The following is a 26,388-nucleotide window of genomic DNA, read 5'->3' on the forward strand; positions in this document are numbered from 1 at the left end:
ACAGTACGTGTCCTATGTGGGAGAAGTCCCACTTGGAATGTGGACGAAGTAGCAGCTGTGCAAGGCATTCACTCTCCATAATATCATCAACACTTCTACTCTCCACACGAGTTAGGCCATGTTGTTTTGATTATATGGATGACATCCGCGCGCGCATGAATTTTACGGACCGTTTCCAAAAAAAAAGTTTTACAACCATACTGTAAATCGTACAAAACAGTTGCAAAATGAGCAAAAATATACCATAAGTTACAAAAAATTAATAAAAACTATACCAATGTCGTAGAATGCCAAAATCAAACGAAAAAGACGAAATTGTAAAGAAATGAACTTGAAGACTAGATTATTCGCCAAACCATATTCTGTGCCACTTGCTCAACCCTCATGACCACGTACATGTAGATTTCATAATGAAAAGAACTTTTTTTTTTGCAAAACTTTTTTTTTATTCGCACGCGCGCATCAGTTTTGGGGCTCCCGGAGGATGTCATCCATATAATCAAATCAACATGGCCTAACCATAAGAATGTTTGACCCCTGTAGGTCGCTGTGTTCCCGCCAGTTTCCGGTGTAACGGTGATGACGATTGCGGGGACCAGTCGGACGAACAGAAGTGCCCGGATGTACAGAACCTGTGCGAGGGGAAGACTGTGGAGGGCCCCGGCCCAGGCCTCATCCCTAACATCGATATCGCCGGGAGTGGGTACGTCTACGTAAACCCGTTACCATGGCAACGCTAAAAATCATGATCTTATCCCACTGATACAAAATTGTTGCCAACAACAGTTTAGGAAAAGTCACCAAGTTTGGTGGTTCTAGCAGAAGCCGTTCAGACGCTATCCGACATCAAAGTTGGCGCGGGCGTTCGCCCCCCCCCCCCCCCCCAGGTCTAGATAGGATTAAATGCGTGAAACCGTTGGGAGCATCTTTCGCAAGTTCAAAGGAACTGTTCTGTGACCACACAGCAAGGTCATGGACGAAAGAAGAATCTTTCAGCGAATTATTAACTGATTAGTATATGTTGTGCTGACACTAATAACCAGGTCCTGTTTCTCTTTCTTTCCATTCATTTTGAATGGGGAATGTTGTTGTTCCTTTCCACTGCAGGTACAACGTTCTGACTGAGGAGATAAGCGGGAGGGTCTTGGACAACTCCAAATATGGCGGCCAGTGTAAGACTGTTTACAGCGGAGACCACGGGAAAATCTTCCGCCTGCCGCATAACACCCAGTTCTACGGGTTCCAGGTAAACTTCCGCCGTTTTTATGCGCGACAATGTCAAACATTGCCCTTTCATAAGGTTAAAATCCCATTGTAGCTCAAGCGTACTACAAATGGATATATGTTAATTCATTGTTGAACCTGGCTAACGAAGAATTGAAAAAGGTTATATCGTGGTTTGAGGCAAATAAATTATCAGTCAATGTTAAGAAGACATACTACCTTATTTTCTGTAATAGAAATAAAACCTACAATAGAAGCGCCAAAATCTTTTTAAAAAATGTGACCCTTTCTCAAGAGAGTCAAGCCAAATTCTTAGGTATAATCATTGATGAACGATTGACCTGGAAACCACATATAACTATGTTAGGTAAAAAAATTTCAAAAACTATCGGTATTATTGGAAAAATTAAACATCTTCTTACACAAAAAACTATTATTACCATATACAATAGCTTAATATACCCATATCTAACCTACGGGAATATAGTCTGGGGATGCGCCTACAAAACCACACTACAGCCCCTAGTATTACTCCAAAAAAGATTTGTTCGTTCAGCCACCGGCGCCAGTTTCCACGCACATTCTGCACCTTTGTTTACAAAACTTAATATTTTGAATATTTTTGACATAAACAAACTTCATCTGATGCTATTTACGTTTAAATTCCTTACTTGTTCTCTTCCAGACACATTTAATGGTCTTCTAAATCTTAATTCCCATTTTCATACTTACCAAACTCGACAAAGTGCCCATTTCCATATCCCCCTAGTTAGAACGTCCGTAGCCCAAATGAGTGTAAAATATAAATGTATAACTACTTGGAATAATCTCCCGCTCCACCTAAAATGTTTAACATCAATAATTAGCTTTAAACGAAATCTTAAAAATCACCTACTTTTCTTCTCCACCGACATTTGATTTCTTATTACTCTGATTTCATCTGTATAAGTTTGAATCTCCGTTTCTCTTTAAAATTCATTTATTTTCTTGAGTTATTGCTTCAATTCTGCCAATGTCTGTATTGCAGTTAAAGTTCTGTTAACGTTAAAGATATAGTTTTTAACATATCATTTCTAATTAGCGTTATTTATCAATCACTTTTGTTATTCATGTTACTATTTGTTTTGTTACTATTATCATTTTGATCATATTGATCAAATTTATTAATTACCTATTGTTATTTATTATTATCATTTGATTTGTTAGCATTATTTCAGTTGTTAATTAATTTTGTCGGGGAAGATCCCAGACAAGCCACTATGGCTTCACATCTTTCCCCAGCATTTTATTTTATTGTCAGTAATATTTTCATTTTATTGTTATTACTATACATATGCGAACCAATAAACAAACAAACAAACAAATAGTTCTGTAGTCTCCTTCACCTAGTATCAAGCTGGACGTCATTGACCATAGATTCACCATAGATTTCAAGTCTGACATCTGCAGTCACTCAAAGCTCCATATCCATAGTCCTTGTCCAGCCTGGGAGCCATGGTAGTATGCTGTGCAGAAGCCATGCAAAACAAGATAATCAAAGGAATTCGAAACTGTAACGTTAAATACTTTTTTTCTATTCCGACATTGCGACGGCACACACAAGTTTTTCAACTTATTTTTATGCCGCCACCAACGCAGACAAACACACGGACAACAGACATAAACATTTCCACCTGTAAACATATGGGTGTTCCTCTTTCCCAGGTTGTAGCGGACACGTCTTTCCGTGCGGAACAGTTCAGCAGCTCTAAACAGTTCTACCAGGACACCACGGCAAACCGACAGAGGGACATCAGTGCAAGCGCATCCGCGTCCTTCAAGGTACGATTCGGCATTTTAGCCTCCCTTGCACAGTTACATCATTTGTATGTTATTTTGCTCATTGTATTTACGTATCATGTACAAACCAAACTTCTCAAGCACAAACCTGGAGCTAATATTGGCTACTTTAAACTCAATCGTGAAAAAAGAAAAATTTTAGCCACCACAGTACACACCTATAGATTCCGGATCTGACCAAAATAGACAAATGGAGAGAACTGTGCTCTACAAAGTGATAAGAGAAATTCGAAACGATACTGTCTATGAACATATTTTGTCATATTTCAGGGTCACAATGTTGTCATTTCTGCATGTGATGTACGTGTCATTATAGACAGGTATATCATGGTATTCTGTTACAGCAATAGCTGAGAGATTACAAAGTCCTTTTTTCCTGTCTCTTGTTCAGGTGTTCTCTGCCAGCGGTGAGGTCGCCAGCAGCCAGTCCCATGGCAACCGTGACGTCATCAGGTCCAGCCAGACGTCAGACTCCGCCCTCTTCACGGTGTCGAACCAGGTCGAGCTTGCGCAGTTCAAGATGAACGGAGACAGCAACTTTATCCTGACCGACAGCTTTTATAGGTAACCCGGAATCCTCTCAGCTCGCTTCAATAGTCACGTATTCTAGCCACAGTCCACTTCTAGCTATCCACTTTTGACTTTCGTATAACACGTACGTGCATCGTGCGATTGTAATAGACTGCTGGTTTTTTTAATTTTTTTCATATTCCAACATTTCATGACTAGACATGGTGACACTCAAGTAATTATATCAACTTATCTTATACCGCCACCAACGCAGAGGACAAATAGGACTGGACAGTACTCATTTTCACTTGAGTTAAGTGAGGAAAGCGGTGTAAAGTGCCTTTCCCAAGGGCACAAGATCGGTGGTATGTCAGGACTCGAACCAGGGGCCTCTTGGTTCCAAGTCGAGCACTCTGCCGTTACGCCACACGACCCCACGACTTATGATGTTTCCGCCCTATTTCTCTGTTTAGAGCCCTAGTGGAGTTGCCGGTGGTCTACAGCTATGCGGAGTACAGGAAGTTGATCATAGACTTCGGGACGCACTACGTGTCCGCGGGCCGGCTGGGCGGACAGTACCGGTACGCGTACAGGTACAACCGCCGTAACCTCACCGAGTCTGGTACGTTTCTTTTTTTCATCATAACTTTTTGGGCTGATATGTAGCAGAGAGGCTGTCTTTTTTTGCCAAAGGATGAGTCCAGAGAGGCTCAGGAAAAATGTAACAGAAGGAGTGGTCCGATCTCTCTCATTTTTCAGCGCTGCCGTTTTCCCAAAGACTACGTATACGAATTCGAATGATGTTTGCCAAAGGATCTTGTTATGTCCTAGCTGCTGTTTTTTGATTGCCTACCTGCCTCCGTGCACAGGCCAGGATCTCGGACCTCTTGCTCCCCCTCGTCTGGTTTCTCCAGCCAGCTCTTTTCAAGGCCATAGTCTCAGCTTATCTTAGGTTTTTGATTGATGATGTTCATATTCCTGCAGGTCTGAGTGACGAGCAGCAGAAGTCGTGTCTCAGTGTGGAAGCCAAGGCGTCCTTCCTGGGTATCAGCGTCGGCGGCGGCTACAAGAACTGCCAGGACAACCGCCTGTCTCAGCAGACCGCAGGTGGGGAAAGAAAAAAAGCTAGCGTCAGAGTCCCCTGCCTCTTGGCTATGATGTCGTGACTTTGACGCTCATCCTACATGCATTCTACGGGAAAGGGGTGTTTCCCCGATAAAATGAACCTGTCAAAAATGTACATAGCGTCTGTCTTCTCTGTCACGAATTCAAACATAGTGCTCTTGACTTGTTCATGTTACCGGCCCTGCCTCTGGCCCATGATGATGTAGTGAGTTTGACTAACGGCTGTCGTCGCCCATCCGACTTGGAAAGGGTTGCGATCCTTAGGTCCATTGTACCATGTTTTTTCTACCTCCATGATTTTACTTCTTGGAAAGAGCAAGGGGAATTTCCCCGTTACAATATAATGAACCTGTAAAATTGTACATAGCGTCTGTCTTCTCTGTCACGAACACTGTGGAGTGGAAGGATATAGCTCAACTGTCCATTGAGTTCACTTCTAGTATGTTAAACTGGTTTGAGACCACCTTCGCTGTTTTGATTGATTGATTGATTGATGGACTGATCTGTTGCACGTCCCATGACAGGTAGTTTCACCCTGGCCGCCCGTGACAGCGTGTCGTTTGTGAAGGGCGGGACGTCGGAAACGGCCGGAAACCTGGCCTACGCCAACCGACCAATGACGGACAAGTACCAAGCCTGGCTGGATGATATCAAGAACAACCCCGCAGTTATCTCTGTTGAGGTGAGATCTTATTTATTTATAAAGATCTACCACATTTGTGGAAGGATTAACATAACATGTGACTATCACCCTTCAAGATGTCAACCCTGAGACCAGACTGTAAGGTTTGAACCACTCACACCGGGAGGGTCCCCTAATCTTCAAAGTCGTCGCTTTTTAAAATTGACAGTAATATTATAAGTAAAACTTCAAGTTTTGTAGATGACGATATCAGAAGTAAATGTCAGAAAATTTAGCTTTGACCCAGTGTTGACGTCACACTTCAAAGAAGTCACGGGACAAGCCTCTCTGGGTCAGTCTACTGAAGAAGACCAGAGTGATTGGTCGAAAGCTGAAGGTGATAGAAATTTATTGTGTTGGACCTAAAGTTTGAACTTAAAACACGTCAGAAAATCATATTTCTTGTTTGATTTTTTTCAGCTGCTTCCATTGTCGGAACTGGTCGCCGGCGTGTCCCTGGCAGCCGCGAAGAAGCGCCACCTAGAGCGCGCCCTGGTGCAGTACCTGGACGAGTTCCACCCGTGCAAGTGCGCCCCCTGCCGGAACAACGGCAGGGCAGTTCTGATCGGGACGGCCTGCGAGTGCGTCTGCGCGGAGGGGACGTATGGCGCGTCCTGCGAGAAAGTGGCTGATCCAAGACTGGCGGGTAAGGCAGGGTCAGTTATCCTCGTAAAGCTCTAGAGAGTAATCTCCGACAGATCCTAGGGTGGCAAAAGACAGTATCAAATTGGCCAGGCAGTATCTTTGGGCGGCGTATTGGACCCTCTCTGGCCAATGGATACTGCCTGGACAATTTGATACTGTCTTTTGCCACCCTAGGATCTGCTTGGAGATTACTAGAGATGACAAAAGTAATTTTCTCTCATTTGGTCACCACCCAAATTTCCGGACGAAAATGGTATACAGTACTCCAGGCATAGGTCAAAGGTGCCCGGAAGTCTGTAACGACCCCCGTCGCCTAGGTGCACGCACCTTTAGCCTCAACTTGGACAAAATTCTCCTCCACTCTATCCGTACAGTGGAAGAAATTTAACGTTTCCCGTCCCCTAGGTGCACGCACGTTAACCTCAACTTGGATAAATTCTCCTTCACTCACAGTAAAAGATGTCGATGGAAACTGGGGGTGCTGGGCAGGCTGGTCGACGTGCTCGCTTCGGTGTGGCGGCGGGACCAGCAAGAGGGCACGGGCCTGCGACAACCCGCTCACCTCCGGCGGGGGCCAGTTCTGCACGGGGGACAACCTGGACGCCCAAACCTGCAACGTCTTCGCCTGTGACGGACCTGGTAAGGTTTCCATCTAGTTTTGAGCTTTGTAACATAACAGAATGGGCGCCGGGCATGGGTGACAGGGTTAACATATATGTATAGTTATGTTTCATGTATGTTATGTATATGTTTCAAAGTAGAAACTAAATACTAGTAAATTCAAGAAAACTTCAAACAAGACATCTCAATCATGTAGACCCAGAAAAGGAAGCCGTCTTGACATAGGTTAAATTTCCGTTTATCGAATGTTGCCTAGTTTAACGTAGTGTCCTACAGTGTATCGATTTTGTACCATTTCTTGCAGGCACCACGCTGATCCCGGGCCCTCCCCCCACCCCGGCACCGCGGACCGGAGCCGGCAAGCTCCCCGCGGCTCAGGTCGCGACTGTGTCCGTGCTGGCCGTCGTCGCCTGCCTGGCCCTGGTCGGCGCCGCGCTGGCCTTCCGATCCGGGCGGAAGAGACGAGGCCCTCGCCATGATCCGAGCGAGACGGAGCCAATTACTAGCGCGAACACCTAGTCTTTTTCCAGCAACCTGGGAAGCCAGCCTGTAGTGGTATAGAATATTTAAAAAAAACTGATAGCTACCGGGTCCTGCAGCTTTCCGAGATCTGATCCGTCAGTACTCGACGACTAAGCACTGAGGTGTTGAAAAACTGTTCTACGTAGAACTATCGTAGAGTGAAACTCGCTGTCACCAAGTACAGTAGGAGCATTATCATTAGATAGCTTTAAACAATGTTTAGTTAGATGTTCAAGGGTTATGTGTAACAAGTCGTTCGGTGTAATGTAGCCAGCTGCCACCGCGCCGCGTGCCTGCGAAGCTGGTGTGTTACGCTGAAGGGTGGTTATACCGTCTATAAAGATACAGAGTATGTTGACTATGTACTGAAAATCTCCGTCTGTTGCTGCAATGCAGCGGCTGTAGTGTTGCTAGTTATCAAGGAGGAACACAAACCAGAGCAAAGATATGAACGAGTTCTTTTTCGTCTCGTCCACGTAGTTGTCCTTATGTAATTCACAACAAAGATAGTAACAAAGACTGGTAATTATAAAAGTGATAAGTTTGGTGTTAGTGATACTTAGTGGTAATTTCAGTGTAAGTACTTCAATAATTAATTCTTTGTACTTATACAGTATATTATGTATCCCTAGTACATGTATAATATTACAGTATCGTCATTGTAGTGTATTAAAGCGTTTGCATGTAGATAACAAGGATTTTTCGGATGACTTTGGTGAAGTTAATTTGGTCGTTTCCGTAAGTATTGTCTTGAAGATTCTGTTTGATTTTATTCGTGCGTGTTTCTGTGTGTTTTGGTTCATGAGAAATCAGCAGTGCTGCCTGAGGAGTTTTGACAGATGAATAACAATAAAACAAACAAACAAACATAATTAATTAACATGAATCTAGTCATAATCTCCAAGCAGATGTTACGGTGACCACAAAATACCGTATCAAATTGGCCAGGCAAATGGATACAGTCTGGCCAATGGAAACCGCCTGAGCAATTTGATACTGTATTTCGCGGCCACCGAAACATCTGCTTGGAGATTAAATCTAGTCACAGTTGACTTGACTGAAGCCCTTTAGGGTGGCCCGTCCTGTAGAGTCGATCTGTTTGGAGTCCGTGACGGCCAGGTTCCGCATGACGGTCCTGTCGGCGGAGTAGGAGTGCGTGCTCTCCCGCGCGCCGCCCGTCCGCACCTTGACGTCATCCCAGTAGTACTCCCGCTTGTCCCGTTGCCCGGCAACGGACGGTACCATCTCGTACAGGGTGACCCAGTCGCAGATATGCATCATCATCAACACACCTGGATGGAAAAAAAACGTGGGTAAGGTCACAAAGATGGACAATTTTTAGACTGATTACATTGCGCGTCTAGAACCCCACCCGACTGACTAGCCAAAATAGCCATATTTGTTGACTTGTTTCGTCAGTTAATTATAAAGTGATGTGGAAGAAGAGAGATGGATGTCACTCAAAACGTCCGGAAGTAATCGCCGTACTTTATCCAGTAGAAGAGTTTGAATTGTGTTATGAATATCGTTTACCTGGATGTCTAACCTTCTTCAACGTTTCATTATAATTATTTCACTATACAATCATCTACAAGATATTACGTTACATAAAATGGCATTGATAAATATTATGATGAGTATTGTGCCAACAGGAATGCAGTAAGTCTATCGCTCCTTCAAATCTATCGCAGATTTTCCTCACCCAGGAACCCGGAGGTTGAGCTCCTCCTCTTGCTGCAGGTTCCCGTCTTGCTGCAGAAGCCCGCCTGCAGCTGATGAACCGCGTCGTAAAATCCCGGCACGTGAACAAAGAAGGCACCACTGTGAAAACTCTGTCTGTACCTGAGAACACAAAAACACCTCAGTAAATCATAAACTGATCTAAATCTCTTTACAACAAAATTTGTGGGCATATTGTGTTATCAACACGTCGGCAAAACGCACTTCGTCTGCGCGAAACCCTGTTTTTTTCCGCGGTTTTCGTTGGATGTTTGATCAATGTTGCATTTGAATTTTGCCTGTTACAGACGATATCTTTTCGGACATACCATTTGGAAACTACAGAAGGAATGTTAACCTTATATACGAGAAAACGACCTTATATATCCAAAATGAACTGCAATACGTTTTTAATAGGTAAATATTCTTAACACTACTGTTAGTGTCCTGTCCCCTATATATAATGATACGGTCAAAAAAGTGTTCGGTTATTCTAATAACCGACCACTTTCAAGGTTACAGCCTGATAACCAATGGGAAAAGGAGCATTCTGATTGGTCAACGTCTTCTAGCTATAGTATATGATAATCTACGATATCCTGGGACTGCAGAACCGTGACGTCATACCTGACGTAATTCCGAATGGCTCCGTATCTCTCCTTCTTGTCCTTCACGACATTCCCGGTGACGGAGTTGACGTTCCTCATGACCAAGATTTCTTGGCGAAACGAAGAGTTCGTCTTCCAGAAGTCCGTCTTGCAGCGAGACTTTCTCCAGTTCGGCACCTGTGTGTTGATGAGACGGAGGGTCGTGTTGGACCCAACAAACTCCTCGAACGACTTGACGACGGCGCAGTTGAATCTTAAGACGGCGTCATGTGCGTCTAGAGGGAGCAAGGATGTTACATTAATGTCTCACTTGCCGTTTTACTCACGTGCACTTTTACATTCATACATGTATTTAGTTTTGTTGGTTCTTAGTTGTAGTAGACCATACGAACGTCCCTGTACTTTTGCGGAGTCAATAAAGAATCTCTATATCAGGCTAGAGAAAATAATGGCCCCAAAAGCAGATAAACTGAGACGTCAACACATCGAAAGTCCATCAGGTGTCTATATGTACCGTGGAAGCTTTAGTTTCGGTATGATTTTTGTGCGTTTCTGCTTGTTCCGGTATGATCAAAGTGGTAAGATAGCTATTTTTGTCACCTCAATTCATGTCGTGTCTACTACAAAAACAGAAATTGAAAATAACGAAACTTGAATCACCAATTTCTTTCCCGTAAAGATGAGTCCGCATGGCGTGGCTGCTGCTCACTACTGCGCATGTGTTGAAATGAACAGCTTCCGGTAACGTCACTTCCGGAAAGTGCTGCCTGAAGGGATAGCTTCTGAAGGCGGGAGTCTTGGAGGAGATGGTGGAGAAGGGAATCTTCTTAAGGCGACAGTAAAGGAGCTCCTGGGGGTAACTTTTGTCCGTAAGGTCATCTGATGGGACGAGAGAAGCAGTAAAAAAAGTTTAAGTCCTCCCCGCAACCATTAACATAGTCGCATATGGCGGCGCCCATCTCCGTTTCTGTAGCCCTTGTGCCGCACAGTTATGCAATCACTACAGCAGGGGTTCAGTCCACTGGTAGTGGTGTGTGTTTAACTTCCATACTCTTTCTCAAATAATGCTGAGAAAGCAGTATGCACCATTTTAAAGTCTTAAAGTACACCACTTTCAGAGAAGCAGTACATTAGCATAAATCGTGGTTGTAGCTAATCTCAAAGCAGATCCTAGGGTGGCAAAAGACAGTATCAAATTTGCCAGGCAGTATCCATATATATATATGCATTGGCCAGAGAGGGCCCAATACCCTCTATGGCCAATTTGATACTGTCTTTTGCCACCCTAGGATCTGCTTTGAGATTTCACTTTAGCCTCCTTGGCGACTAGACTCAGTGCTCTCCCGCTATACTACTGCCATGGATGACATCTATTCTCCAAAGATGTATAAGAGTCGGGTGTATAAGTCTCGGAGTTTCACGCGTGATTTTGCGTCATTTTGTCATTTCGCCCTTTTGGTAATAGCACCCTCTCTGCCATTCGCAGAAGAGAGAAAATACCCAGAAATAGGCATGGAAAGCCCCCCAAAACACGCCCAAAACATTGACCTGCACCCAACATCTGCTTGGAGATTAATTACGGGAAAAGCCAGAAACGTTTGGGAGGAAAATGATTCAAGCCAAATCAGTCCGATTTTCTTGTAATGAATGAAATCAAGGCGACATCGCACAGACTCCATCCCGCCTGATCGATTAGCAATACTCGGGTATCGATCTCCAATAACGCTGCGGCACGAGCGCTAGCCTACTCTCCAAGCAGAGGTTTGGATTTTGGCTTATTTTTGGCGTATTTTTTATCGGGGTTTCTTTTTTGCACATGATCACACGTTTAGTTTGCATCATCTAGTTTCCACTCACACTAATCCGATGCGACAGCTGAGTGACCAGAAATTAGTAATACCAAAAATCTGACAGATCACACAGAGAATTTTATTTATAGATAAAGAGCGATTTTAAATCATGATCACACGTTTAGTTTGCATCATGAATATTTCACCTATAATACTACCAATGGTTAGCATGAAAGTTCATCTGGTTAATCACACTCATCCGATTTTGGTCACATAACGGTCGCCCAGGGATCGCCGTGTCACGGAAAGAGTTAGTTTCCACCCTCTGGTTTCCACCAGAATAACTACGCGGGTTCGAAAAAAGCCAAATTTAGCCAATAGGGAGAACAATTGACTAGGGGAGTTTAGCTAGTCTCCACCAGACACCTTTTGCAGGCTGAATAAATAGTGCAGGCTTCTCTGGGCGGCCAGTTTCTCTCTCCTTTAAAGGCCGATTTCTACTATTTATTGAGCCTGCAAAAGGAGTCTGGTGGAGACTAGATTTTAGCCACCGTAGATTTCATTTGCCCTCGCAGTTGGGGGGAAATTAACCCTCTCGCGGACGGACTCTCCTGGCTAACTCCCCACCACCCTTTTTTTATACAAAATTTTACGATGCGTGCTCCCTATATAGCAAGGCCTGGTGGAGGCTAGGAAAGAGTGCCCTACGTACCGAGCAGAGCTCGAGCCATATGGAAACAGGTTCTTATGTAGATTTGAGAGTGTATGCTGATAAGAGATACTACATAAAAAAAAGCAAAATCAATTTGTTGTCTGGTATTACCCAACACTATGATCCGTACCCCCGTAGGAAGGCCTGGTGGAGGCTAGGAAAGAGTTAGCCTCCTGTGCAGGCTCGGGGGGGGGGGGATTTTGATACAGCGTTTTGAAGAGTTATAATTAATAGCCGGCCATCGTATAACCAGCCGCCGGGAGAAGGTTCCATTCCGCCCACGGGCGTTAAAAATCCTTCAAAACGCTGTATTAAAATTCTTACCTGCTCCGGATCCTGCACAGGAGGTTAGGAAAGAGTGCCCTACGTACCGAGCAGGTCCTGGCACAGCCAGATGACGGTCCCTGCTGCGGCCATGGCCAGCACCACGAACAGCCCCTGTCTGTCCAGCTGCTGCCGCGGCCGCCTCGGCTTGTTCATCCTCCGCCTGTACGCCGTCTGGGTGCCCGTAAAATCCGCTCCGATCGGTGATTACTACTAGTACTATTATACCGAGCGGGGCTGGATATATGTCCATGGCGCCGTGAATTCTGAGAACCACTCGCGGGTTCACGCCTAGCGTTCCGCCGTCTGAGTCAAGGCGAGGTTTAGTAAACACTCACGCCGCGGCATTACCTTGTTCTATTACGGCCGGGTGCGTTTAAGGTTCACCTCGGGTCTCTCCCGTACTGTACAGCGCGCTATTAAAACACAGGCTGTACTGTACGCTCACTCTGTACACAGATTCCTGATGGATGACCACATAACTGGCAGCACGGATTGTCACAACACGCAGTGCAGCAGTCAGATGCTACAATCTGTAACCGTACACCAATGAAGGGGCGTGATGAAGATCAGGATGAGGATTGTCACGACGTTCCGCATAGAGGAGGAGGGTTGATAACAAGCACGGCACGGCTGCAAGGATCGCTGTAGCATCACGACACGGCTGTCAGGACTAGTATTACTGCGTAGCTAGGGATGCCGTTTGCTTGATACACACAGCAGCACGGCTACATACAGGGATTTGCTAACAACAACATGGATCGCTACTAAAGCTACCCCGGCACGGCTAGCCCCTCTGCCTGCCCCTCGCGGAGTCTAACCTTTATATATCACACCACGCAGGGAGGGCCGAGGAACGTCATCCGCGCCAACAGTGCAGTAAACTGATCACCTCTCCGGAGGGTCGGCCCCTGAAACTACGGGGGAGCCGCATGGAAATTAAAGCAGCTCAGGCTGAATATAGAAGCAGGGAGATATGCTAATCTCCAAGCAGATGGAGGATGCGCCTCGGTGTTTTGTAGCCTGGTTACCAAATCTATTATAGCTCCCGAGTCCTACATCCTCGGGGGCTATAATAAGATTGGTATTAAACCAGGCTAGTGTTTTGCACGTTTTTATTTTTAGGTGTGAACCTTTTAATACACACTTGTAGGGAGGAAAATATAGGCCCTTGCTATACAAGCGTAAAGGCAAGTTATAAGGGCCACTTGAAACCTTCATTTTACCCCAGCGAATACTCTTAATATGCAAAATTGTACACAAAACGCGAAAGCCAATACTTCGAAGGTAAAAATATTAACATCTACATGTAGGTGTAGGATTCATCTCACTATAAAAGTATAAGCAAGGACGTTAAATCAGTTAAAGCTCCTTGATGTAAGCGGCTCTTGGGATGCGTAAGGGGGCGGGGCCATCACAAAGCAATACAAGAAAAGGCAGAAAAAAGAGAAGATGGAGGCTCTAAAATTTCTGGAGTTTTTTTCTTTAGAAATTGGTGAACAGTTGACTAAGGAGCAAGAATTCCATGAACATGTAGTTGGCCTCTGACAATTTCCATATTCATTTCACCCGAGAGGGTTGGAGTGGGGACTAGAACGCTGTAACGTTCACCATTACCCTACATTATCTGTTACTGATCGATACTGGCGATCTCAGGATCGATAATTGTATTGATCCATAGATGGGGATCACGTGAGCAGGACTGGACAATCCTGGCAACTTTGGCAAGAAAAGAGACAACGTAAATCAAGACTTATGCTACCGTATGGTCTTGATATTGGGGATGGTGAGCACGTACTGACATGAAAGATTTTTCAGGAAAAAGTCGTTGGAGATACGGAGACAGGCTCTTATGTAGATTTTAGAGTTTATGCTGATAAAAGACACTAGATATAAAAGCAAAGTCCATTTGTTGTCTGGCATCTACGATGTTAGCTTGGCTTAGTTACTTTCTTTTGTTAAATGATACAGATATTGGAAACAATATTGTAAAACAATAAAAAAAAGTGCATTAAAACTTATGCATGATTGCTGATAAGGTCCAAGAATTGTTGTGGCCAAATGAAGCCCTCTGCAAGACAATCAGAAATCTTAAACTCCAAAGAGGTTTATTCAATATTACAATAATATTCAGACATCAATTACATTTTCACAGATATGGCACCTTTGGAAAATTAAAACATATATACATGAAGCAGACTAAACCACAGTTGATGTTAATATTGCAATTATATCTCAGTTGTTAAGACATTATAATCATTCATAAACTATCAGGTTAACAATTGCTGGATTCCTGCAAATCATACTTTGAGTGGTAAGTTTTCAATGCCTGAGGGACATCAACAGATAAGCCATTCTATATCATAAGCATTATAATCATAAAATTATTAATCATCATCAATGCTATATCAATTATCATCAAAGTTGGACAAACACAAGAACAGAAACAATCCGTTTGGCAGGATTTCTGACAAATGTAGAAAGTCCAACAAAACAAAACAATTAAAATCAAATCAAAGAATTCAACTTTCACACTAATCTCTTTCACATGGCCACATAAACCTCTCTTCATAACATCTGCCAATACACTGATCTTTTCCTAAAAAAAAATAAGATTTACTGATCATAATACTTATCATATGTCATCATAGGACAGATAGGGGCAAAATGAAAAAGTTTTTCATCAGATCTGGCCATCTGGATGTGTGGGCCAAGTAATCCAAAGTGGAACTTAAACAAAACCTTTAAACCACAACACTTAACCAAAAATAAGCAGCTGCTGCATTCCTTACTTGCACTGTGTTTCAAGTCTACCTGGAGACATCTCACGTCATCTTCTGGCTTTCCTTTCAACTTTACTTGCCTTTCTAGAGACTTGCTCTCCTTCCCATGATGCTGGAGCTCTGTCCCGGGACACCTTCTCCCCTCTCCCGTGCTCAGTCCTCCCCCTGTCCCCCCTCCCCCAGCCCTCCTTATAGTTCTGTTCTCTCAACCTGACCTCTTCTGAGGTTGGTCTTCTCGAGCCGTGGCGGCTGTGCTCCGTGTGTTTTCTGTCACGTTTCATGTCCGATGTTTTCTGACTTCTGTGTGAATGTCTATCATCCTTTACCCTTTGTTCACTGTGTTGCCTGTTGTTTTGTCTTGCAGAACTGCCCTCATTTTGTTTAGAAGTGCCAGTATACAGCTTCTCCCTACAGTGACTGTCTCTGTAAGATGATGTACCAGAAGATTTCACTACTGTGGCGTCCTCATCATCACTGACAATTTCTCCCTCTGACAAGTCTTCATCTTCTTCTTGGTGATTTACTTCAAGACACTTCTTCACCACACCTGTGCCCTTCTCCTTGTGTGCTGTAGTCTTCTGAGTTTCAGACATTTCTGTATTCTGAGCTGCTGCCTTGGGAGAGCCGAATGCTTGGTACCAAATATCTGGGTTGGGAGACGTGATTCTTTTGTTGCATGTTTTGCTGTCAGGTGTTTGAGTGTGAGTTGGAACATCTTTTGGTGTATTGCAAGGTGGAGTGGGTGGCATGACAACAGTTGGTCCAGTTCTTACATTTTCTTGTTGACTAGTAAGAACATGTGTGCCAACTGGTGTGTTGGACACACCCAGTCTCTCTCCGGACAGAGCATCAAAGATGTTCCTGTTTGCAGAATACAGAACTTGAGCTGTGTTTCCAACAGTGGAAGGTAACACACCTGGCACCCGTGACACACCTGTCATGGGCGACATACCTGGAACCTGTGACGTAACTTTCACCTGTGATGAACCTGGCACCTGTGGCCCACCTACTACCTGTGACACACCTGGCAGAAACACACCTGTCGCAGGTGGAACAGCTGCTTGAGGTACACCTTGCAACACCTGATGATTCCGCCCTGTGTTCATCGCTTCTACACCTGTAACTAAACCAGTCTGTTGTTGAACTTTTCCTTGCTGTTTGCGTGACTTAGAGAGGAGTTCCTTCACTGTCTTTCCCTCAACTTTTGACGTAACCACTCCTGAAGTCCTGTCCCTTCCAGTCCTGGCGTTTCTGTGATTATGGTTTCCAACAGTAACAGAAGACGTGAGGGCAGAAAAAGTCTGACTTTCCCCACCAGCAACAGGCTGTAGTATTTGTGTACTTGCTGGAAACTGTTGACTGTGCAGGGGGGAGGGTTGAGGTGCTGCCACATTGCTTTCACAGGTTGTAACAAATAACTTTGTCTCTTGACTTCCTGTTGTTGATGATAAGAAGTCTGGCTCCTGTTTAGTTGGTAGCGACTCTTGTGCCTGTGGTTTGACTGGCCACAGCCACTCGTACCCGTAGTTTGCCTCCAGTGCACAGATTGCAGCATACGAGAACTTGTTCAGCTTGATGACAGGTCTCTCTGCAACATAAACTGGCGGTGTTGGCTGCGACACATTTGCAGGCTGAGGGGGTGGTTCACGATTCATAGGAGGGAGGGGAACTCGGAATATACCATCTGCAGATGAGTTTGGAGGCATTGGCCCTTGGATGACAACGTCTTCTACATCAGAAGGCAGGGGTGTTGGGATGACAGACTTTTGTCCACAGGGCTCTGGTGAGATATTGTGAAGAGGAAGAGCTGAAGGTTGTTCCTTGGACAATGGCTGTTGAACAGCAACACCGCCATGGGTGTTACTTACTGCACAGAGTGGATGCTGTGGCTGGTTTGGGAGTGTCTGAATGTCTGATGGCATGAGCAAGCTTGGAGGGTCTGTCAAGCTGGGGGTCTGATCAGGGGAAAGACTTGCAGACATGGGTGCTTCTGTCCCAGATAGACCTGCTGAAGTATCCACAGTGTTGGGTACTGCATCTTGCTTATGCCATGCTGCAAGACCAGTTTCTGACTGCACACTACAAACACCAGTGCCTTTTCCCTTTGGTGCAGTGACAGTGCTAATGTTACCAGCCTCCACCATAGCAGTGTCTGTTACAGTGTTGCTGTTTGAAGCTTTGTCTATACCAGGTACAGCTTTCCCAAAGGTGATGCTAGCTTGTCTGTCTGACCCTTGTGCTCCCCATGTTTTTGGATCTTTCTGATGAACAGCTGATACAGGACTGTTGGTACTGATTTCCTTCATAGGTTGATTTATTGAAGAAGTGGGACTAAGTGAGACCTTGGCACTTGCAGAAGCACTTGGCCTGTCTTCTGTGACACTTGGAAAAGCACTTGGCATGTCTACTGAGTTTCTTTTGGCAGTTTCTTCTGCCTGTTGCTGGCAGGATGCTTTAGAACTGACAGGCTGTTTCCTGACTGAAGATACTTCTTCAACATGAGCTATTGTCTCTTTACCTGTAAGTGATGCCTTGCTCTCAGGAAGAGGTACTGGTACCTCCATTGGTTCTTCTTGATCTCCCAGACCGTCTGAGACATCGTCTTCATCACTTGATACATCTGGGAAGAAGTCAGAAGGATCCAAGTCTTTCCTTTTCATATTTTTTTCTGGTGTTTGCACACACTTCATCTTCTTATGACTTTCTTCTGTCTGCTGTTTTGTATCTTCACTATCTTTCTTCAAGTTTTCATCAGCAAGGTGTTTTCTGAAGGCATCTGTTTTGCTGGGCAATCTTCTGGGGGGAGCTAATTTGGGTGAGGAGGCAATGGTTGTGTTAACTCTCCCACTTCCAGGCAAAGTCCAGGTCTTCTTCTCACCACTCGTCTTCCTTTCTTTCTCTGTTTGCCTGTGCATTTTGTCTGTCTCAAAGTGTTTCAAATCCTTTGTATGCAGCTTGCTGTTACCCTGTACTGCTGTATCAACTGTCTCACATTGCTTCACTGTGTCTGCTTTCCTTGAAGTATCCCCGATGTCCTGCCTAGTTTTATCTGCTATTTCACTGACTACAAGTGTGCCCAGTTGCTGACTGTCTTCTTCTTTACCTGTGCCAATGACTGACATGTCTAGTTGGAACCTTGGCGGCTTCGGTCTCTCAGCGGCAGGTGTGCTGGCAAACCTTCCACCTGGTGGAGAGTTGAACAGCTGTCGGAATGCACCTGACTGCCTTTTCTCCGCAGGTGTCTTCGGCAGAGCTGGGTTTGACTTCCCAGGTGTCGAAGCATCGTCTTTACCCGAGGGCGTTGCCCCTCTGCTGGGTGGGCCCATTTTCCCGGAAGGGGTGGACGGGATGAGACGCACGTCGATGGACATGGCGCTCTGGCACCGCAGGTCATCGGGGTCAAGGACAGAGAACTGATCCAAGGTCATCTCCTGACGGAGCCCGGTGGGTGTGGAGGGGCGGGGCAGGCTGGTGTCGCTGTTGAAGGAAGCCGCCGTCTCGATGGAGTTGTGGGCTGCGTTCTCTTCTGACGTGCTACAAGGCAACAAGACAGTGGTGTCTAGTTCTTCTTCATCTGATGATGTGCATTCTCCTTCCTCCATTTCCTCTTCCACGTCTGTATCTGGTGACAGGGAAGTCTGTGGCTGTGGTTTAGCACTGGTTTGTACGCCATGTTTGACAGCAACCTCTAGTTCTTCCTCACCCAATGTGGACTTCCCTGTGTTGATTTCTTGTTTCAGCGTAGTCTGTGACTTATCAGTTCTTCCCACGTTGTGGTCACCAAGAGGAGCCTCATTTTCTTCAGTACTAGCAGTAGCAGCAAGGCTCTCTGTTGTTTCTCCTGTCTGCATTGGTTCTAATTCCTTTGACACCTTGCTGTCACCCTTACTGGCTGATGAATCCACTCTGCCCCCCTCCCCATGCTGCCTGGCTGGTGTACCAGTACTGATGTATTTTGAAGTTTGATTTGGTGCAGACTTCTCTCCAAGGTTTGTGCTTGGCCTGTTGTGAGGGGGGTGCAGTAGAGAAGAAGTACTTGTGACTGGTTGTTTTTGTATCTGTTTGCTTGAGCTGTCATCTGGCACTGTTTCTTTATTGTTTTCTACATCATGAACTTTAGGACTTGCTGCTTGCTGCAGGTCTGTTGAAACACGTTGCTTGCTTGAAGTTGGCACAGTCAGCAAATCCTTCTGATTTGATTTTGAATCACTCTGTATTGTTTCTGGAGTACTATTGATAATTTGTTTGTTGTTAGTTGTTTCAATTTTACCAACAAGGGAAGGTTTGTTTGCCTCTGAACGATCGTGTGCAGACGTTTCACTTTGTGCGACATTTTTCTTCATTAACCGAGTCTGAAATCCATTTGATTTGGGGGAGAGGACAATCATATTAGGCATGTCTTCTAGGTCGTCATGTGGCAGTCTGTCTGCCCAACTGTTCTTCTCTAAGTCTGTAAGTGTTGATTCTCCCTCCATCTCAGGTGTTTGTCTAGTTTGCCACACACAGTATGATGCTGATTCTGTATTGTGATCACTTGATCTCGCTACAGATGAACTTGTGCTTGTTTTTCTGGCTTCCTTGTGGTGTGTCATCAGTGTCTGGTTTTCTTGCAGACTACCTTTCGTTTTCTGTTGGCTGATGTCTACTACTGCTGCTTCTTCTGTGGATTCAACTGAAGTCACAGTACTTGGCTTTCTAGGGCTTTTTCTTGGAAATCTTGCAGCATCAGCTGTCTTACCCTGTGGCTTCCTTGGGCTAGATCTTAAAGGTTTGACTTCCTGTGGTGGGACTTTTGTCTTCTTGGCTTTACTGTCTTGTTCAGGTATTGCTAAAACTTCTGCTGACTGCTTCTCCTTTCTGTCCCTTTTCTTCTTTTCATCTGTTTTCTTAGAGCCTTTGTCAGTGCTCTTCTTATATGCCTTTTCCTTCTTGCTGCCCAAGGCTGATGGTTGTGGGGGAATAAAGGGTGAATCCATTCCATACTTTCTCTGCCTTGAGCCTTTTTTCGGAGTACACCCTGACCCCACCTCAACTTCTGCTGCAATGGTAGGTTCCAATCTCCCAGGGGAGAACAACCTGTAGGGTGTTGACCCTGTCACAGCCACCTTCATTGGGCTTTTCTTGGCACCGCCTTTTTGTTTTTCAGTCCCTCCTTTCCAAGGGGATGCCTGTTGAAGGGAAAATGCAGGTTTCACAGGACTGTGGGTTGGGGTCTTAGCGGCAGCAGCAAGTTGGGCCAGCACCTCTACAGCAAAGAGCTCCTCATTGGAAAGGTTTGCTGTACTGGAGTCAAACTCATTACTGATGCTGAGTAAGCTGGTCTCAACACTTCTCCTGAGTTCCTCATCAGTTCTCAAGGGCAGCTCTTCCCTTTCTTCTGCAACAGTTGCTTTTTTACCATCCTCAGCAGCATTGTCCTCTGTTGAAGTGAGATCGTCCTCTTTCTCCTCTCCCCCTTTTTGTGGAGATGCGTGGCCATCTTGGGTCTGCACGTTGTCTTTGAGTTCTGAATCTGGGGTAGAAGACTCAGCAATTATGCTGACCTCAAAAGGCCCAGTTGATTCAGAGTTTGTCTGCTGTTTCACTTCCTTTGTGGAGAGAAGGGCTGACACAGGTTCTCGTGTCTCCAAGACCTCAGACCCTCCGCTAAAAGGGACAACTGTCTGAGAAAAGTCTTGTTCCTCTAAGGAGGAACCACCACTTCTGCTGGTGTCTTCACTTGGCACAAATGGAAGCTGGGATGACATCCCACTTTTTAAACTCTCTGGTAAACTCTGCTCTTTTTCCTGTTGGTTCACCTTTTCTGTTTGATTGAAACTTTTCAAATTAGTGTCTGTGTTGCCATGAAAGCTGCTGAAACTGAGGCTGCCATGATAAGAAGGTATGGGCTGTTCCATGTCCCGCTTGTCAGTCTTGAGCTGAGCGCTGATGGCGGGGAGCGGCAGGCTGCAGGACTCCTCACCGCTGGGGAGTTCAAGGTCGCTGCTCCTGGCACTCAGGTTGAGCTGGGGGGTGGGGGGCTTCACCGGGCTGAGGAGCGGGGAGTTACGGAATATCTCACGCGCCGCGTTCTCCGCTGTCTCATACTCGATGTGGAAGAGGTTGACGGTTTTTCCCTTAGCGCTCTTCCCCGTCCAGACGATGCTTCTACACTTCTCCACGAGGTTTTCTGTCTTCCGCGGCGACTTAGACTTCTTCTTAGGAGTGGCTGATGACTTCTTGGGTGTCTTTTGTGGAGATTTGAAGACTTTCTTTGTTGAAGTGTCATGAGGAGACATGGTGACTTTCTTAGGAGATGTTTGAGGAGACTTGACTAACTTCCTAGGAGTCTTTTGAGGAGACACAGGTATGTTTGGAGTGATTTCAGACTCTGCAACTTCTTGAGCAATCTTTTGAGGAGACTTCTTAGGACTACACTTGACTTTCTTAGAAGGACTTCGCTTCACATTCTTCCTTGGAGAAAGCCTTCCCTTCTTTGTTGGAGTGTTCTGAGCAGCCTTTTTCTTTTTAGAAGCAGGTGAGGTGATGTGTCCCTGTGTGACATCCTCTCTTTTCCTCTTTACGGGAGCCAGAATCGAGCCCAGCTCTTCAGCACAGCTGTCAGAATCAACCCTGACTCTCACATCTGCTCCTCTGTCAGGCTGCTCTGTCGTGGTGCTGGTAACTTCTTCCTCCATCTCACTCTCATCAGGTTTCTCCTGGAGCTGATGACCTGTTGTTACTGGCTGCTGCTGGCTGCTTCCTGCTTCTGTAGCACAGTCAGGGCTGTTATGTATGGTCTTTTCTCTGTCAGCTCTGCCTCTGTGAGGACTGGTAGGATGGTCTGTTTTCTCTTTCAGTTTATCACCATCCTTGTAATGTTTCTGACTTTCCACTGCTGTGTCTTGTTTGTCTAAAGCATCTGTCCCTTCCCCCATAGCATCAGTTTCAATGGGCTCTTCATTGAAAGAACTGCCTCTATCAGGACTTGTCAAAGCTGCTACCCTGCCTTGCTGTCTGGCTTCTCTACTCCTAGAAGAGTGAAGGGAGCCCTCAAAGCTAGTAGGTAAGTGTTTCTGAACATCAGCAGTGCTACCAGCTGAACTGCTTCCCAATGATGAGTCAGTCTCCACACTCAGAGATCGCTGACTGTCGGGGCCACTGTCTCTGTCTTCTGACCTGTCTCTGTAGTTCACGAACTTTGACCTATGGCCCCTTCTGTCAGGCTCCTTACTGTAGTCATGTAGACTGTTTGACCTTTCGCTGCTTCTATGTCTTGACCTCTCCTTTTTTCTTCCCTCAGACCTGTCCTTTTGTCTTGAGCTGGACTGTTTCTTTTCCTTGGACTGCTCACGCCCATCTCGGTCCTTCTCATATTGCTTTTTCCTTGGAGGTGACACTTTTCTTCTTTCTTTAAGATGTCTATGCTCGCCTGAAGATGACCTCTTTCTTTTCTGAGGTTCCCTGGTGTCTCCAGGAAGTTGGCTACGTTCACTTTTGTCTCCTTTCCTCCTTCCCTCCCTCTGCAGCCTGCTATTACTTCTGTATCTCTCTGTAGATCTTCCCTCATCCCTGTGCCTCTCTCTCCCCCTCTCTGTTATTCTGCTACTTGGCTCCTTCCCATGTCTACTTTCTTTGCTTTTCCTTGAGTTATGTTCTTTCTGTTCAACTGCCTTCCTTTTGTCGTGGTCCCCTTTTTTACTGTCATTAGAAGATTTCTCTTTTGACTTATCTCTGGAGTGTTTGTTCTGACTTAGTTTCTGTCTCAAGTCCCCAGGAGAGATGTTGTTCTCCCTCCTTCTGTCTGGTTCAAGCTCCTCTCTATTGCGCTCTAAACTTTTTTCATTACTGCTTCTTCCCTCCTTCTGATGTTTTTCTCTAGATGCATGCCTGGTTCGTTTCCTTGTTTTTGAGTCATATCTAGAGTCTTCGCCTCTCCTTTTGTCCTTTTCACATTCCATTCTCTTATTTTCTGAACTACTTTCACGACTGTGCCTACCGAGGCTCTCGCTGCCAGATGAACAGTAAGCAGAATCTTTTTTCCCTTCCCCAGAATGTCCTCTACCCTCATCATGCCCTGACATCTTGTTTCTGTATCCTTCTTGCTTGTTATCCTTTTTCTTATCTTCTAAGCTATTTTCACGACTACAGAGGCTCTTGCTACCAGATGAACAGTTGGCAGAATCTTTCTGCCTTTCCTTAGAATGTTTTCTATTCTTAATATCATCTCCTGTCACCTTGTGTCTTCCTCCTTCTTGCTTGTGATGCTTTTCAGAGTCATTTCTTAATTTCCCACTGTGGGCAGCATCCTCATATGGGTAAGGATCTGGAGGAGTCTTAGAACCTGCAGGCACAGGTTCCTTAAGACATGCTTGGCCCACTGTGGCCTCCTGCTCAGAGTCAGGGTGAGGATAAGTTGGTGTGTGTGGGCCAGTTCTTTCTCCAACTGACTTACTTCTTTCTTGAACACGTTCTTCTGTTTTCCCATCCATATTTTTTATCTCTTCTGTTTCTTTTCTCTTCAGTTTGTCCCGGTCTTGGCTTGCCTGCCGGGGCGTACTTCCTTCCCCAGCTGATCTGTCTGTTTTATCTCCTGTCTGCTGTTTTGTATCTCTACTTTTCAGATCAGACTTTGCAGGTTTGGAGTGACCTGTCCTGTCTCTGATACCAATTCTCGTGTCCTGGTCTTTCTCAGGAGACTGGGAACTTCTAAAGTTTCTGTCAGGATGTGACTTTGCCACACCTGCTCCTTCCCTCCTACTCCTGTCTCTTTCTGGAGATTCTCCCTGCTGATAGTTCTGTCTGTAGCCGCCAGGCTGTCTGTCTGCCACATCCCTGTGAGTTGAACTGGCCTCTCGTGTGATTGTGGACTCTCTTCCAGAAGGTCCAGGTCTGCTGTGGTCACTTCTGTAAGAGCAAAAGGACAAATGGTTGCTTAAAATTTGGAGATCTCTGCCAAATCTTTAACATTAAAAATCCTTACACAAACTCAGAGTGTTTATTTATTGTATGTTCTTTACCTATGTGAGTTACTGATAGCATGTTGAAGGCACTTGATAAGTCAAGATGAAATAATGAAGAGAGAAACACATAAGGCTGTCTCACCTGTTGTCAAAAGGCCTGGTGGAGTGAGGGATCCTGGGTGCACCTCTTCTCATTCGGAGCATGTCCAGACTGCAGGAAAATTTACAATAAACAATCAACAAAAATCAACATAATGCATAAATAATAGACCTGAAACACAATTTTGCAACTAAATTCCCCCTATGATAGTTTCTGAACCATCCCTTATGCATAATGTTCACACAACCCTAACAATAGAACATATAAAATAGACCTGAAACACAATTTTGCAGCTAAATTCCCCTATGATAGTTTCTGAACCATCCCTTATGCACAATTTTCACACATCCCCCTAAGATAGTTTATGTACCATCCCTCATCATCTTTGTGACAGAAAATCATTCCACTACACAAGGATCAATATGAACCCAGTAAAACCCAGAACTGTCACAGTGAGGCAGGCAGGATATCGGGTTGAGTTCCAGTTATTGCTGAGCTTCACATCTGGATCTTACCGGTATAGGAAACCTATAACTACTCAGGCCTGACCAGAATGCAACATCTTAGTTTATAGGTGTAGTTTAGTGAAGCATATTGATTGGAAAAAGTACTGGTACTACTGTACACGTCCCTAATAAAAGCACATGGCTCTACGATAATGTACACGTCTCCAATATGCAATAAAGTTCATTAATAAGAAGTAAAAAATTGCATACTTTAGAGGACAATCTACAGTAAACAGAAACTTACATATAATGAAATTCCTTCCTTTCCTTCGGTAAACATAAAAATCATCTATGTAGTTGTTGTACTTACTCAGCCCTGAGTTGTGCGATCTCCTTCTGTTTCCTGTCCAGTTCTGACTTGGCCGTGACAAACAGAACAGAGATGTTCTTCTTCAGCGCCCGGTTCTCTGCGGCAAGGGACTGTTTCTGAGGGGTACAGGAAAACAAGGCTTGCTGTTACTTACTGTCAGACATATCAATTTAATATACAAGTGTACTACTGTATGTTCTTTAGTTTTAATCCATTTTTATGGCAATGAAGTTACCAGTGGAGAAATATGAAGCTACTGTAAATTCATTTCCTTCTGCTATGGTTAAATTTTCAGTAGGGGTTGAAACAATTCTATAGTATATCATATATACACTGGAAATTTGTGACTTTGTGGTGGAGAGCTCACTGAAAAAACATAGGCATGATGTTATTAAGTAGGTTCCTGAACTGAGGTTCCTAGGACTTTCGTCAGGATACCTTACCTCTGTCTGTACGTGTTCCATCTGAGCCATCAGATCCTCCATCTGTCCTGCTGTCTTAGTCACCTCACTTCGTAACTGGGGAGGTCAGAAGGAAAACAACACATTACAACTTATATCGACTAAAGATAAAATGTGCTGCATAAGATAAACTTCACCTGTGGTGAAGTGCAATAATGAACATCATCACCAGGTGGCGATGGTCTTCTTCTGTGAAACAAGAAACATAATGCAGGAGATCGAAGATGAAGCATGATGCTATTTCAATGGTTATAGCTGGCTTTTTGCTTTCTTGGGATCACTTAATAAAGCACTTCTTGATAAGTGTGTTGTGTTCTTCACTTATGACTAACTGGTGCTGATGAAAACTTAAACTCAGCATGTGTTGCATATAGAAACATTTGCTGAATCACCTCCTCAAACTTTTCATTTTCTCGTTCCTCCTCAATTATGTCTTCATACAGATCCATGGAGCTCATCACACTCTGTTCCTCCACCAGCCCCCTCCCTCTTTCACTCATTTCTTCTGTCTCTTCGATCATGTCTGTGTACAGGTCTGCCTGCCCTCTCCCTCCTTCATTCATTCCCTCAGTCTCTTCGATCATGTCTGAGTACAGGTCCATCTGTCCTCTCTCTCCATCATTCATTTCTTCTGTCTCTCCAAGCATGTCCGAGTATAGGTCTGCCTGCCCCCTCCCTTCTGCACTCATTTCTTCCATTCCTCCAGTCATTTCTTCTGTCTCTCCGATCATGTCAGAGTAGAGGTCCAGACTACTCAGGGTACTCCTCTCAGGATCCTCCATCTTGGACTGGAGCTGTAACCACAATAATCATTCATGGTCATTGCTCTTGCTAGATAGGCAATATTTTTCTCTGAACGAATACTATTATTTTTGATGATTGGAACACTGGATGGCACTGGAACTTTAAGCAATGACTATGCCTTCCGCATTACGTTTAGCTGTGGTGCTCAAAGCGGAATTTCT

The 26,388-nt window shown here is 44.9% G+C and overlaps 3 protein-coding genes across 3 annotated transcripts in view; 1 reads left to right on the forward strand and 2 right to left on the reverse strand.

The window, feature by feature from the left end:
- LOC109487442 (complement component C6-like) overlaps positions 1-7,189 on the forward strand; it is a 10,027-nt gene extending 2,838 nt beyond the window's left edge. Inside the window, exons 4-13 of the mRNA XM_019791437.1 lie at positions 544-703; positions 1,108-1,246; positions 2,929-3,045; positions 3,455-3,627; positions 4,047-4,195; positions 4,558-4,680; positions 5,223-5,380; positions 5,801-6,026; positions 6,479-6,664; positions 6,951-7,189. Coding sequence (XP_019646996.1) covers positions 544-703; positions 1,108-1,246; positions 2,929-3,045; positions 3,455-3,627; positions 4,047-4,195; positions 4,558-4,680; positions 5,223-5,380; positions 5,801-6,026; positions 6,479-6,664; positions 6,951-7,165 — 1,646 coding nt within the window. The 3' untranslated portion in view covers positions 7,166-7,189. The remainder of the gene's footprint in view (positions 1-543; positions 704-1,107; positions 1,247-2,928; positions 3,046-3,454; positions 3,628-4,046; positions 4,196-4,557; positions 4,681-5,222; positions 5,381-5,800; positions 6,027-6,478; positions 6,665-6,950) is intronic.
- A 999-nt stretch (positions 7,190-8,188) lies between these two features.
- On the reverse strand, positions 8,189-12,574 carry LOC109487353 (beta-galactoside alpha-2,6-sialyltransferase 2-like). The gene is made up of 4 exons (XM_019791330.1): positions 12,365-12,574; positions 9,515-9,672; positions 8,871-9,010; positions 8,189-8,460 (listed from the first exon to the last, which is right to left on the reverse strand). The coding sequence occupies exons 1-4, from the start codon at positions 12,572-12,574 to the stop codon at positions 8,207-8,209; spliced, it is 762 nt and encodes a 253-aa protein (XP_019646889.1). The 3' UTR covers positions 8,189-8,206.
- A 2,577-nt stretch (positions 12,575-15,151) lies between these two features.
- On the reverse strand, positions 15,152-25,923 carry LOC109487312. Its single transcript, XM_019791291.1, has 8 exons — positions 25,816-25,923; positions 25,406-25,480; positions 24,963-25,078; positions 24,189-24,257; positions 17,623-23,990; positions 16,973-17,059; positions 16,537-16,833; positions 15,152-15,750 (listed from the first exon to the last, which is right to left on the reverse strand). The coding sequence occupies exons 1-8, from the start codon at positions 25,921-25,923 to the stop codon at positions 15,152-15,154; spliced, it is 7,719 nt and encodes a 2,572-aa protein (XP_019646850.1).
- Between the last annotated feature and the right edge of the window lie 465 nt (positions 25,924-26,388).

Source organism: Branchiostoma belcheri, unplaced genomic scaffold (assembly GCF_001625305.1).
Source record: "Branchiostoma belcheri isolate BF01 breed outbred unplaced genomic scaffold, Haploidv18h27 scaffold88, whole genome shotgun sequence".
Classification (NCBI taxonomy): domain Eukaryota; kingdom Metazoa; phylum Chordata; class Leptocardii; order Amphioxiformes; family Branchiostomatidae; genus Branchiostoma; species Branchiostoma belcheri.